The 15,570-nt window shown below is 40.3% G+C and overlaps 1 protein-coding gene across 3 annotated transcripts in view; it reads right to left on the bottom strand.

The window, feature by feature from the left end:
* Positions 1–15,570, bottom strand: part of pard3ba (par-3 family cell polarity regulator beta a) — a 315,539-nt gene that overhangs the window by 218,024 nt on the left and 81,945 nt on the right. For all 3 annotated transcript variants that reach the window (XM_088930125.1, XM_088930127.1, XM_088930126.1), the window contains exon 4: positions 5,283–5,389. In XM_088930125.1, coding sequence (XP_088786251.1) covers positions 5,283–5,389 — 107 coding nt within the window. The remainder of the gene's footprint in view (positions 1–5,282; positions 5,390–15,570) is intronic.

Raw genomic sequence — 15,570 nt, 5'->3', positions numbered from 1 at the left:
ACACGGAGGAAAAAAAAAGTTTAGTTGCACGCCTTCAATTTCATTTCCAGGGCAGGCGTGGTGTGGGCGCTAGCAAAATAAGAAGTATTTGCTAAAAAAAACCACACTGGGAACGCAGGTCTCTAGGGGTTTCAGAAACCCACACGCACCATGATTCTGACAAGGGGAGACCCTGGCACAGTGACCCACATTAAAGAACTCTTGCAGATGCCACACGCGGTTTTAATGAGCAGAAAATAAAAATGTGGCCTCCTGGCAACATCGTCACATGAACCACTTTATGTTTGAAACAGTATAATGCTCTGCAGTTAAAATATATCTATAAGGTATATAATACTGCTATTTACAAAACTCACCATGGTGAAGTCATACAGCAGGCAATGTACACCACTAAAGGCCACCTGCCCTGTCCTAAAGGAGCAAGCTCCCTCTCCCACATCAAACGCCTCTGGATACAGGCTGTGAGGATGCCAATTAGCAACTGTTACCAGCCAGTGCTCTACAATACAGACACAGCTCCATCAGGCAGAGGGAGAGAGAGCCTTGTGGAGAGTGTTGCACTGTAAGAAAAAGCAGCTCTGCTCCCTTCTCAACCATTTGCGACAAATTACCCAGCCACCTTGGCTTCCCTTTGTCTGTGAAGGCAGCGCTGGAATGCTTTCAACCAGAAAAAGTGAGGATGATCTGCTCTCTTGCAGAGCCATGTGCTACAGAATCTTGCCATTATTGTGTTTATGCAGCACAATAGCAATGTTTACCTTGTCTGTACATTCCACTTAAGAAATAATTAAAGATATAATTAACAGTGCAAATGGCCTTTTAGTAACTGACAAAATGTTTACCAGTCTCTAGGAATTACAGCTTAACATCTAAACATTTGCACGTAAAAGACTCAAATTGGCAGGATAGTGTACTAGCCTTTGAAAAACATCCCACCAGATAAATGTGCTCTAGTGTAACTGGATCAACCAATACAAAAAAAATAAATTTTTGAGGGTGGAGGGTCTTTTCCTTCATATTTCACTGCACAGAAATTTTACTGCACTTTTTTAAGGTCCGTTTTATTAAGTCTTGTGGAGATTGGCCAAGACTAAAAGTGGTGTCAAGACACCTGACTAATTCATCAGCAATCCCAGGTGACCCCGCCAGCAATTTGCCTGGCTCTCTCCAGTTCACCAGAGAGGTTAGCGACACTTGATTAAAGAAACTCACCCAGCCAGGGCCAATGAAGCAATTCGGAGACACATTACTGCGAGAAAGAAAACCGTGCAGATTAAAAAAAAACACGAACATCCAGAGAGGAATAAGGTGGGGCAGGGAATGAAAAGCAACAAGTCAAGCTGAAGTGGCTTAGGCCTCTGAGATCTAAGAGGATAAACAGAGCACAGGTGTTAACAGCTTTAAAAAAAAGGCAGCAACAACAAAACGTCTAACAGTCAAGAAGTGTATTGAAAAAAAACACAATATGAGGATGAGGGTGGAGGGTGCTCATGTTACACGTGTAAAATCCAACGTCAACACAGATTTTGGTGTTCTTGTGCCCCTTAAAGTGTTTGGGAAGCGTTCTGCAACACTGAGCGAGTATTATCTATGAGATGCACTCTCTCTGAAGACTGCTGTCAGTCACACACAGGGGGAGGGGGTGGGGGAGGGGGGTCATTTCCTGTCTCACACTGATGCCCCCCTCAGGGGTGCCACCAGGACAGATGTTTGGCTTCTGACCCCTGAAGAAGGGACAAGGGTTATCTGTCTCTGTTAGAGCACCTCCCTTATCTTGGAGCTGTCACGAGGCAAGTGAGACTGGGGCTTATTTAACAGCATCCCGGATAAGACTCATTAAATGCAAACTCCCAGACAAAAGGACTCTTCCCTCCATCAATAAATCATACCACCACAACACAGACCTTCACCTTCAGCAGTACAAAACTTCATCTGATATCAACAGGACTTTTTCTTTTTAAGGAACAAGGGAGCCAATATCTGGGATTTCCAAACAAGAAACTGAGGGGTATGTGACTGTAAGATTTAGAATATTCTCATAAATACATATTTAGACGTCATTAATCAGACCAGTAGGATTTTTTTCATACAAAACCTTGCATGCAAGTTGTGTACAATCTAATTCCACCAATGGGTTAAGGGTAAACTCCAGGAACACTAACATCACGGTAAAAAGCAACATGTTAGTCATACACAGTAACTCCATTTTTGGAAGCAATGATTGTATTAATTAAGTGTAAAAGTTAAGAACATAAGAGAGGTTCTCTAAGGAGCAACATGGCTGTGTGCTCTCTTCACAGGCCCAGGGGATGATGGGAATTGTAGTTCAGCTACCGCAAGCAGCAGAAAAGAGCAAAACCATAAACTCTCTGCCTAGGCAGACACCTAGCTAACGACACAGCACCAGCGACAGCACATTCCTCCTTGAGAAAAACAACAAGACTTTTCTTTGAACGCTGGTGCTTAAAATTGCACGCTGTGGCAACTTTGTGAGCTGTACACACACAAAAAAAGAGTACTGCATGATTCTTTCTGGCAGTGTGTGACATCTCTGAACCGCTGTCACATATCAAGATTATGAAAAAGACAAAGGCAGGCTTTCCTCTTGAGAATGTTGACAATCTCTGCTAATGATCACCGGTTCTCCACTGAGCTCTTTGGTATCTCCTGCCTTGATCTGTCACCTGTTGAAAGAAACTGCTTTATCTGAAACCTAAGGCACCAGATAATGTTCAGAAATCCAAATACTGCTTTCCTGTTTACACCTACTACATCAGAGCCCAACAGAATTCGACAAGATTGAACACAAGATAATGAAAAGCACCCTTTCTTTGATTCAATTTACAGCAGCTTTAAACTGATCAGTGCAAACCTCACACACACACATGCTTGCTTTAATAATTGTAGTTGCAGACAAGTGACGTTACTGAAATTACACAGTATCCTCACCTGATTCTTTGTGACGTGCATTTGTCACCGTACACAAACCCAGTGCAAGTATGATTGGCAATCTGATATTTCAGTTTTAAAAAATCTTACATCTATAGGCACATAACAGATTAATCAAAGTAAACACAGATACACAACTAGATAGGCAAATCTGAAAATATTCTTTGAAAGGTCACCCAACCACACCATTTTCCAGTTGATCTCTGTGTATAAATGTTTCATTGGTGAGCTCTCCTGATGGTTCAAAGCTCAAACAGGGTGTGAGAGGAACTGGGGCTCAGCTGGAACTAAAAGCAGCATCACTAAGAGAGTTAGACCCCTCACAGAGGCCTGGCACGCTATGAGACACCAAGTAGAGCACTTCGCCGATATATTTTGCAGTTTGTTTGTTGAGGCAGGTGGCAGGGAGAGAACAAAGACTAAGAACAAGGATGATACAGGGACACAAAGTGCATTAAACATCCATACCTCCCTCCTTTAAAGACTTGCAAAGCAAAAAAAAAAGGCACTCTGGAAATGGAAAAGCAACAAGAATAAAAAGAAAGCCATCTATATTCAGCCAGTCCATTAGGCATAGCTGAGAAAATATTGGGTGGCTAAAAGAAAAGAGAAGCTCTGTGATTTTATTCTTTTGTGTGTGTGTAGGGGGGGGGGGTTCTATAACCTGTTAATTGAATTTGGGGTGGGTTATATAAATGGCTGCACAGAATTACGGAAATTTATTACGGAAATGCTGCCCAGCTTCTCAACAAAAGAACACTGTTTTGGGGCACAATTTGCAAACGTCAGAGCATTTATTGAGAGGCAAGGTTGGGCACATGATGGAAAGGCGACAGATTTTTTAAAAATCCCTGCTAAATCACGAGAACACGAGGCAAGAGGATATAACAACAGCTCCCCAAGCTGTTCATGAAAGACACAGGCACCCCTACACGTGCCAGTCTAGTTTAACCTCAATTATTTATGGCATCGAAAAGCCTTTTGTTTCTTCTATATGTCACAAGAAAAAAAAACTCAGAGCACTGAATTAATGGGAAAACTGGTTTAGACCAATGAGCCCATTAACTTTATAAATTATCGGACATCACCATAGACTTTTTGGCCAATAATATATTATATGTTAATTCATTCACCCTTGGCACTGGTGTTATTTTTGGTTTTCTGTTAAGAGGAGTGACGCTACCATTCAAACCAAGTCCATGTTAGACAAGCTAAAGCCTGTTTATATAACAGGACGTAATATAGCAATATGATGATCTCCATGTGCTGGTCATTATCTTCCTGGTTTCCAGAATCACCAAGCACTGCCGACACTACCAGGTCCAGCGTGTACTGCCACCTCAGTTGATAAACCTAGATAACTAATGAGTAAGCTCTGAAAAAGAAATAATAACCAAAATTGCTATGGTTAAAGAAAAACATCCCTGTGGATTATGGCAGCTAAAAAGGGCAAAAACAGCACAGCGTGTCAAATTCTGAACGCTGCATAATTCACACTGCAGGAAAATACTGAGGCAGCCACATCAAAGATGAAGTGCATTTCTTTTCTTTGGCAGGCTCCTGTTTTCAGCACGGGATCATGGGTTGAGCCTGGACATTATTGCTCAGCATTAGCAGTGATGAAAGGCACTTTGCTGTTTAATACAAATGTAGGCTGCTGTGGTCTGCCTCCACACTTCTTGAAGGTAACTCCCTTCTAAGCTTAGTGCTTTTTAGAAAAGGGAATGGCTAATCATTAGGCTTCCAGGACTCTATAAAGCCCATTCGCATGTAAATGAGAAAGATATTGAAGATGTCGCATGCCACCTACTTCTGCCAGTGTATATTAAATAGCTATCATAAAGATATTAAATACACTTTTGACTTGGATACCTCTTATTGTTCTGTTTACTGTCTTTACAGTACATACTGTACAGTCACTATTTATTATTTTCTGGTTTTTGTAATGTACTGTCTACATTGTGTTATCTGCTGTACTGTACCAGGCATGAATAAGAATACCACTGTGCATGAACGTATAGCAGATAAACTCCCACTGCATAACATTTATTAGAAAATATTACACTTTCTGAGTGATCATCTATATCGGGGCCCTGTTCTAGGTTTCAAGAGCCAGTATTAGTTTGTTTCTTCTGTTTAATAGAAACCCAATCATTAAATATTGGGCTTGCAATTTCTGCTTTGGCAGATTGTTTGAAGTCTTGCTGCCAAGTTGGTTCACTTTAACGTAGTAGGGCTTGAATAGGTGTGTAATGGCTGAACACAAGGAGGAGGCTGCAGTCTTTGCCTGTCTGGATCCTTCTGTTGGTTTAGAGCAGTACTGGAGACCTTACCGTGCCAAAATGCACACTGGTGTCCTCCGACTGGGTGACCCCTGCGTTCCCTTCCATAGGGGGGCTTAGAGCTGGGTCACTGCTGCTTCTCACCATGAGAGGGGTATCTACAGAGAAGGACCAACACCAAAGAAACCAGTTAGAGGCGAGTACAGTCCATGTGTGTGAGTTTGTAAGGGAGGCGTTGGTAAGCAATACAAACCACCCATCCTCACCTCCACCACCCTGTGAATCAACCCCGTTCTTTTGTTCTGTCCGGTATTTATAATACAACTCCTTATCCAAACAAGTACTCAGGAGGAAAGCCTGGACAACCTTCCTCATTTCCAGGCATCTAACTCAATTCCTGCTGGGCCAGAGGCACTCCCGGGCTTTATTTCTATCCAAGTCGTTCCTAAGCTCGAACTCTTTTCATCTGCCCAAGTGGAAACGTTTATCACTTTCCATCTTGGCCTTGGAAAACCTCTGTTTTTACATCCTTTTAAATCAAGCCTGTCTTTTAAACGATCAACTTTACAAGACTTGGTTAGCTCCGGTTGAGACAGTAATTAGACCATTTCAGTTAACCGAGCGCTTAGCTTCGAAAGAACACCAGACAATGATGCTGACATTTAACACCCTTTCTCTACTCTTGACACATATTGTCCTGTTACTGTAAGCTTATAAATTCTATAACTTCCTTGCATCTTTTATATGCATAAATGGTTCCAAACACTCATTCTGTATAGGATACATTACTCTCTCACTCTGAAAATAAAATATAGAAAGCTTTTGCAAATTGTAAGAGAGATTTTCATTTAAAACATGAGCCTTTCATAGTGGAGGGTCTTTTTTAGGAAAACTGCTTTTATTTCAGTGATCATTAACACACCATCTCTAATTTTTCCAAATTTCTTTTTCAGGTACTGTAGGTATCCGCATTGAATTGTGGACCGACAAGCAATATTTTTAAAAACTAGAAAGATAAAACAGGACAAACTAAAGGCCTCACAAACAGGGTTAAAATTAAAAATGGCTAGGCTTTGAGCCTGCCTTTACCTGCAGGCTTGCATGGACTGCACTTGTATAAGATAGACAATATCGAAACTGAGAGCAGTCTCGCAAAGAAATCGGGCAAATATCAAATGTCAAACGCTGGTTTGATATTTGCCTCAGTCCTCACAAGTAATGAAAGTTATTTTGGGAGGCAAGCAGCTGAAAGTGCTGGAGCTCGTGACTTCAAAGCACAGAACTGGCGGGGACTGTGTTCTGAATTCTTAACACTATACTAAGACGACAGAAGACAGGGAGGGTGCCCGAATGAAAGAAAGCGATCTGTTTACGCGTTTCACAAAGTGAAAAGCCGATAACTGCTTCAGAAAAAAAAATAAAAAAACTTCTGCATTGCTACATGCAGCCTTGGTTGGAATATCTATGCCTAGACACACAAGACGTCTGAAATTCTAAAAGGGAAGGATAACTTTAAATTGAAAAGTTTTTAAGTCTTTGCAAGACTTAGTTGTCTGAAGTCCCAATGTGTATTTTTTCCTCCTCATATTTAGCTAGTTGGGAAACCTATGTTGGGAGACTGTTAATCATTTCAACAAAGTTAAAAATAAGTTACAATTTTTAAAGTTAGTGATTGGAACACAGTACACCAAGTGTTTAAGGGAGTTACAGTAGAAGATATAAAGGGAGAGAAATACACTTGATTGAGGAATAAGGGATTAGTAGGGTGGGATTGAGGAATTTTGTTATTTATAAGTTTTGTTCTCAAGACATTCATGACTTCTTGGGGTAACAACAGATACTGTAAAAGGAGTGCTGGTTCCCGTCAATGTCTCCACAGAGCATGTAAACAAATCTTTCAGGAGCTCAATGCCCCTGCTTGTCTGAATACTCAGGAAAGGACGGGCTCCGCTCGCTCCGAATGGCTTCGGCCTGCCCAAGGCACCGCCACACTGAAGCCTTTCTTCCCCGATTGCCCCCAGAGAGGGCAAGACAATAGGAAACAGGTAGCTTCATTGTGCCGGGAGTCCTGCAGCTCTGGGGCCCTCCAGGAACCACAAGTCAATTAAGACCACTATGGACATGAAAATGCTTGGGGTAAAAAAAAAACACAAAAAAAACATCTTTGCCAACAAAATAGCTTTGGAATTTGAAACAACTTGATGCCAACAAAGTTCCAGATTATGCCACGCGAAACCAAGGTGCCAACTGTTTTAGATTTTACAATTTAGCCATACACACTACCTTACAAGAGATGTTTGCTGGAACATCACTTCTTTAATTATTTCAAATGTAAAGGAACTTTTTCTGAAAACCTTGTAAATACATTGTTAAAAAAGTGTGCGTTTTGCTACAAATCCCAAGGATAGAGAAAAGGTTGTGGTCATTATCATAAAAAAAAAACAAGTTTATCTTCTCCTTCCCTAACTGTAAAGACTTAATCCTACAGCTCATAAAATACAGGCAAAAAAATCACTTCTGCTCCAGCAGTGAAAAATACGCGGGTATAGCTTTATAGTATATATGTTTGTGTACCTTACTAACATCAAAGTTTAAAGACCGAAAAATTAGATTCTGTTTCTGTTTTCACTTTGCCCTGATGGTGTCAGGTTTTTTTGCAGACGATTTAGGCGAGGAAAGTTATTAAGGCCTTGTGTCATTACGCGGCTTTCTAAATTCTGTAAACGGAACAAACGTGACTCCTTGGCTCCCGGCATGAATGAGTCCACGCCTGGTGCCAAAGACGGCCTTCTGACAAGAGGATCCAGGACACATCGGTACACACAGGCCGGGTGAACTGTCCATGGAACTGAGGAGCTCCATCTTGGACCTGCAGTTTCCCCACAGGTATGACACTGAGACCAGTTTGTTTATGTTGGCAGCACTGGGGGGTGAAATAAAGTCTACTGCTGAGAATGAGAATAAGAAAGGTTACACAGAAAAAGGAGCCCAGGTGGCCCCTTTCCAGCCCCTTTTGGTCCTTGTAGCTAATTGATCTGAGGATCTCTTCCAGCCGTTTCGTGAATGGGTGCTGGCTTCAGCAACGTGGCTGGGTAGCTTGTTCTCGAGCCCCCTGCTATTGCTGGCCTTAGTCTCTCTCCTGCGAGAGGAAGGCTTCCTCCTGTGTAACTAACATGATAATAGCGGCACACAAGACATTCTCGGATGCAACCAAACATCCTTTCAAGCAGGGATCAATGGCATTAATGTGAAAACTAGTGTTCAGAGTCAGAATGAAAGCAATTCATCCCCGGAAACGCATAAAAATGATCTAAACGCGGCTCTGCAAAGGAAATAAAAGTAGTGTCCAGTTTCAGAGTAATTTTTCTCACCCCCAAGAAACAGGACTGCGTTTGAAATAAATAAAATCAATGGGGGATATGGGCCAAATGCTCCCAAAATTAATCAGGGTTTTCAAGTTTAGGGCTAACTAATGGAATCATCAATCTGATAGCTCTATTCAAACTGCATGTAAAATATCTAAACACTAAGGCTAAGCTATTATGCTCTTCGGAATATATTTTGTAATTAGATTTCTAGAATCCACTGAAAACCATTATTCTTCACTGTGCATATCTGAACTCATTGGTAATCAATTATCTGTACCTATTATCAGGAAGATGAATTTAACAAGGATTTAGTAATACTACCATTAATTTATTTCTGAAGAATTGTGTTCATATTTTTTTTTTCTTCATGTCATCAAACAAGACTTTGGAAATGTATGTTATTACATGAACTGAACTTCTAACTATCCCAAGTCCATAGCTTGTGCAATAATGAAACTACAGTATATTAGCCTTAAAGCCTTAAAAACTGTTACCCTAAAATAAAAGGAGTTACAGTTTAAGTTATGCCACAGTAAATTTCTTCGCGGATGATGATATCTGCATGGTCAGCCATCTGTTCTCACAATTTAGAAATAGCAATGTCATGCAATCTGTCCTTGTTATTATTAGGCCAAGGAAACATGTTCTGTCTGTGGTTAATACTGTATGAAGGTGTAGCTTGTAAATGCAATTAAGGACCACAGCAAAATAAAATTAAAAGAGGTCATTTGGACTAGATGACATCAGGTCTCGTAAACCAAAGAGCGCGGGTTCGAACACCATCCGTGCCCGTTCAGGGAGAGTCTGGTTTTGGGGTGGAGCGGTGGTACTGTGGCAGAGGATCTGCGCCTGTGGCTGGAAGGTTGCCGGTTCAAATCCTGCGGCCAGCAGAGGAATCCTACTCCGTTGGGCCCCTGAGCAAGGCCCTTAACCCCAACTACTCCAGGGGCGCTGTACAATGACTGACCCTGTGCTCTGACCCCAAGCTTCTCTCTCCCTGTCTGTGTGTCTCATGGACAGCAAGCTGGGGTATGCGAATTCCTAATTCCTAATGCTATTAGCCTAATGTATATGGCTAATAAAGTGATCTTATCTCTTATCTTATGTAGTGTGTCGTGCTGTTAGTAGCTATCCATTTTGAGAATCTCCTCTAGCTATTTCTTGAAAGGAGCTTGGGTATCAGATTGATAACTGGGTAAAATTGATTACTGAGTACCTGTTCTAGGTTCTGTCACAAAGTATAACAAGCAGGGAAAAAGGTGTCTCGTAGTCAAGAGGGGAGCAATATTTCATTGAGTCTGAATTGTTGTAATACTGCACAAAACTAAACTGTCAAACCTATATTGGGAAAAAACAATGTTTTTGCACACAATTTAATAGAAAAGGTTGATGCTGAATGGGCTATATAATTCCAAAGAAATTTCCTCAAATCCAACAAAAGGAAAATTACATGCTGTATGTGTGCAGCTGAAGTATTGTACCGTAGGTAAACAGTTATTATGGTCAGATTCTAATTTTCTTTTGTTGCTGCAGGATGTAGACTTTTATACCACAATCAGATTAGGGTGTCTATGTCTTAATTAGGTCAGAAGATAAGATTATAAGAAAGGATACGCACGAGAGGCCATATCTAGAAAATATGGTACAATATATCTAATAAATAATTTAATGTATTTAATAAATTAGTCTACGTGTCATTGATAAATTTTCCGTATGTTAAAGTAAAAACATGAAATCAGGAATTTCTAAAAAAAAACATTTCACTTTCATTGCATTTGCTTTTTTACACAAAGTGATGGATTTTAAACTGGTAAAGCCTTGCTCTGCAAAATAAAATTTTATGCTGATTTTACTTTGTCTTTTATCACCACACTTACGGTGACACCCGTCTGCCGGATCAGCAGTATGTCTTTAAACAACAAAAGTTTCAAACAAATAATCATTACACAATGAACGAACACTATCTGAACAACAATACAGGATTCTGGATTAAATTTCAACGTGGCAGTTAACAGAATAAAGACGAATACATTTCTCGTCAAATTAAACTGTAGGTTTCATTTTTAAACCTAGACAGAACTGGGAGTTTTCTTTCTTTTTCTTCCTATATCAGGACAATATGCAAATTGGTATATGTGGAATGATTTATGTCCTTTTGTGTGATCAAGCATTATCTACCAAGGAGTTATCTCAATTAATTGCCCCTTCTGGCATAAAAACAGCTCTTAATGGTAGAGGGCTCTTTCTTCACTCAAATTCAATTACAACCGCCAAGAGTACGACTGATTGGCAATTGATTCTTTACAATACACAGTACTGGAACATGATTTTCAAATATTGGAAAAGGCTCTTTCAAGTAATCCAGTGTTAGAGTTCTCCACTTGCAAAAAAAGGTATCAGAATCCTTTTTCTAATCTGTTTAATTTCGCACACACTGCCTCAATTTTTATTTTATTTTTTTTTGCAAAAAATGCCTCAAAGATGAGCACTTGGAATTCTGGAGGAGAAACTTGTCGGAAGTTGGAATGCCTTAAAACACACATCAAAAGTTAAGAGCTGGAGAATACAAATGACCCACAGGATCTAATTAGGGCATCCATCAGAAATTGTTTTTCTTTAATTTTAAGTGTCACCATTTTTTAACCCCTCCTTAACCTCTTGGTTTCAATTCCCAGGTGGAACAAACGAGAGTGTAATTATCCACATCATTAGAAAACCTCGGAAGTTCTACTGTATGTTCAGGAAATCTCCATCCTGCCATCTTGCCAAACTAAAAATGCCAATGTTTTAGAAATGCAAGATACTGTGTTTTAAAAGACTAGGTTATTATAAAATTCTAAAACTCTGGATTGCATTTAAACATCCCCTGGACCATAAGGAGAGTCCCCCCTCCTTGCAGGAGTCAATGTCATTTTGACTCCCTGACCCCACATCTAGAGCACTTCCACACCATCTCTCTGAACAAATCAAACTTATGACCATATGTTCCGGAAGCAAGCTACACTGTAAATTACACAATGCAGAAGGTAGCACTGGTGCCACAGTCATTCTTGGAATAAGCATTGGAAAGCTAACATAAAATATGAATCCAGTTACAAAATCACTAACAGAATTAAAAAAAAAACTTCAGTGAGTGGCTTGCAACGAATAAGGACCCTAAAACCAATATCATTTTTAAGTTCAGAAGTCCACGAACTAATAATCTATTTCAATAAGAAATACAAAAATTCAAAAGCCTAGTTGGAAGCATGCAATGTTGAGCTAACCTTATGTACACTTTAGAGTGTGGTTGAAAAGGTTAAAAAGATGGTAAGATAAGGCTTTAACAAAAACGCATAAATTCTTTGGACCATTTTTAGTAACACAACAATATCGAATAGTCTAATGCTAACTAAATTAAAGCCTTTTCCTAAAATCACTACTAAAATTTTAATGGGATCTATAAAAGAAGATAAATAACAGCAGAAATTACAGTAGCATGCAAACGAAGAGTTTCATCAATCAATTCTGCTTCAAGGTTCGACCACGCGGGACTAAACAGACTGCGTATGTTTCAGTTCAACACCTTGGCCTAGTGAAAATGTTCCCTCTTATGTGTGTATGCGCTCAATGGACTGCAAAATCAACACGATTATCAGAAATCCCTTTTTTGCCCCCCCCTCCCCTGTAAACAATGTGCCTTGTTTTCATTCTTCCAGATTGTTTAGACAGATTAGGAGAGCCCCTTCGTTTTTAGAAGTCAGGGTCATTTTGACTCCCTGACCCTACGCCTAAAGGTCAAAGAAAAAAGGTTGTGCGTGTCAGATGCAATTTAGTGCACTGTAGTATAGGGCAGATCCCCAAGGACAAGTTAAAAACCAGAAATTCACGGCTCAATCAAGAACTCATAAAGATAAGTGCCACAGATACCTCAAGGGTATGATGGGAAAGAGAGCGGTCGGACGTCTCAAGTGTCTCCTTACTACGAAGGCTTTAAAAAAAATTACAGTGAAATTTGGATTGACAAATTTCAAGCAGAGACAACTGGCTAAAACGAACTTCACATTGTACCAAGGGACTGATTTTCTTTTGCCTCCTGAATCCAGTGTACGAAAAAGACAGATGGGCAGTGTGAAAAGAAATATAATCCAATACATGGTTTACTAGTTCTCTTCGGTACTACTTCAGTAATAGTAGGTGCATTCCTATAATAACCCACATTCTTTCACTCTAAACCAGTGATCCTCAGTCCTGGTCCTGGAAGGCACACAATCAATCATGTTATTAATTTGTCTTAATTACAACTGACTTTTCGTGTAGTCATTGAGGAATTGGACTCCTAATGAAACTTTCAGGGCTTTAACTTGCTTGGACGAGGAGCAAGGATCACAGCCTTTACAGCACTCAGAAAATATAGCCACCCTAAGTAACAACAAGCACTACATAATTCCTAGACTTTTCTTCCTGATTAACCATATTATTTTAAAAGCAAGGAAGTTAAAGTGGCAACCATTTTCCATCCTAAATCTGTGATAAAGGGATCAAAGTATATTTAGACCTAGAGCTGTCCTTATATTGGCGATACACCCACTGCAAAATCTGCATATCTAACTTAGTTCTTTGCATTAAATAAACCTTCAGGCATGTACTGGCTTGTTTAGACATCTGAGACACTAATCGATCAATCATTAAATGTGTGTTAGCGCTGTTTTTCACTTCTCAATGAGAGAAAAACTGCCCTGTTTTAAGACAGTTTGCTAATCTTTCCTGAAAAGCCACTTTACAAGCTTCATGTAAAAACCTCATCCCATATCTAATTGTTTACATAGACAAAAATAAAAGGTGGACAGCCTTTTACAGTCCACGTTTGTGTGATATTTCCAACCAAGCCTACTTCTAGGTCTTTAATCCCGTTCAGCTCGACTGAATAGCTAAGAGCTCGAGAGGAGAGAGGTTAACCCACAGGGATAAGTGAACGTCCTCTTTTAATGATCCTGCCCATCGCTCATTACATTAGCTGGACAGCCATAAATTGCTCACACTGGGCCATTCGGTGGGACACATGAACGGCTAACTTTAACGTGGGGCCCATAAAGGAGCATCTGTGGATGAACAGGAGCTGTGGATCTGTCAGGTGAATTTTATTGGCTTTTAATTAATTTGATCTAAAAATCTTCTGCAAGATTTAATGTATATTCATACAGTACAAAAGTTAATGTATAAAATGTAATAAAGTAATCTACCATGATGTTCATTTCAATACTATACAATTAACAAAAGCAATATAATAGCCTGCAATGTTTGTCTGAGCTCTAAAAATTCTTTTTTTTTCCTGTGATCTCCAGAACATTAGAGAGCAATTACCCACTTGTAACATTTCTTGATTAACGTTTCTTAATCTGCATGAAAACACATGCTAAACCGACAATATTGATGGCATCAATACAAAGTGCATTACCCTTAATTCAAACAAATCATCATTTCTTCCAACCCTTGAGAAAATAACTGGGTGCCTTCCGTGCACGCTGTCAGTGAAGGTGAACCTGTCTTATTAGCAATCAATAGCACATCCCCTTTCCTTAAAAGGCTTTGCCTCTGGTTGTAAATGGACTCAAGTGATAACATTTTCCTTGAAGCGGAGAAGAGTAGTGGTGAAAGAGCACTGCAGTGCTGGATCAATACTCCCTTAATCACCTGGCACAGGGGGGACCCTGCACAACTGCCATTCTAAGCAAAGAAAATTCAATCGGACTCCAGTCATGTGGTTTACACCCTCCAAGCACAAATCCCTGCAGAACACATCAGGCTTTCCCTTCTTTAACTGCTAACTACATTTGCCACTCATGGTGCACTGTAAAAGCAGCTCTGGCATGACAAATTGGTTGTATAGCATGCTCTTGGAGTGTTAACTGGCCACCTTTACTGGTCCACCACTAGAAGGCTTCAGTGAGGTTGCAGGCTAACTGGACTTCCATGCCATTGACTACACAAAACCCCTAACCACCATTTAGGGCAAAAAAACAAAACAAAAAATAAAGATAAACAGACTCTCCATTGCTTCTACCCTTTCTTATATTCCCACACCACTATGGACAGATGACAAAGGGTTGTGGCAGCGGCACAGAGGATGATGGGATGTGACGTACCATTGAGATTCACGCCATCCGCCTTCGCAATAAAGCCTGATCCATCATTCAGATCCCAGCAATCCCAGCCCTCCTCCCCCCTGCGCTCTGGCAAGCAGTACTGCACTACTAAAGCATGGACCACTAGACTTGAGAACAGCTTCTAATCTACTGCAGTACACATCCTTAATAGCAAACTGCATAGCCTCAGACTCAATGCCTGTCTGCACTATGCACTTTTTTGCATGGTGTACCAAGTTTTTTTTCAGTACTACATGTTTATTCTTCTGTTTTTATTATCTGTTAAGTTTAATGTACGGTGCTGTGCTGCGTCATCTGCTGTACCGTGTATGTCAGGAGAGATTAGCACGAATGAACATTCCAATGTACATGTGGCAATCAACTCCTCTACTTCTGCTTTACTTCTACACAAGAATTAACCCGCCACCCTTGCAGTTAAACTGCAGAGCAGATGCTCAAGGCTGGAGGGCCTTAAGTAATCTACTCTCTCCTTCCTTGAGTGTGTAGTCCCTCTAGGGGTGAAGATTTGCGAAGGCGATATCTACTTCGGAGGCAAGAATGATTTCTTCCATTTGCCTTTGTAACGGAAGAAACTTGAAATCATTAGCATGCAACTCGGTTTCCACTGTCAGCAGTTACTAGAACGAAACAAAAAAGTCTCCCTGCGTTAGGTGCTGGCTGACAATATTTGGCGAGGCAAAAACAAAAAACCACAAGTTCTTTAGTCACTGTCAATAAAACCGAGATGGACATCTTCATCACCTTTTTTCTATATATACACCACACTTTGGTGAATTTTAAATGTACTGAAGAACAAAACCCCTCAGGGAACCGGAACGATTCTTC

The sequence above is a fragment of the Atractosteus spatula genome, chromosome 13, assembly GCF_055471065.1.
Source record: "Atractosteus spatula isolate fAtrSpa1 chromosome 13, fAtrSpa1.hap1, whole genome shotgun sequence".
In the NCBI taxonomy this organism is placed as follows: Eukaryota; Metazoa; Chordata; class Actinopteri; order Semionotiformes; family Lepisosteidae; genus Atractosteus; species Atractosteus spatula.
Note: the sequence above shows the minus strand (reverse complement) of the source record. Positions and strands in the feature narration are given on the sequence as shown.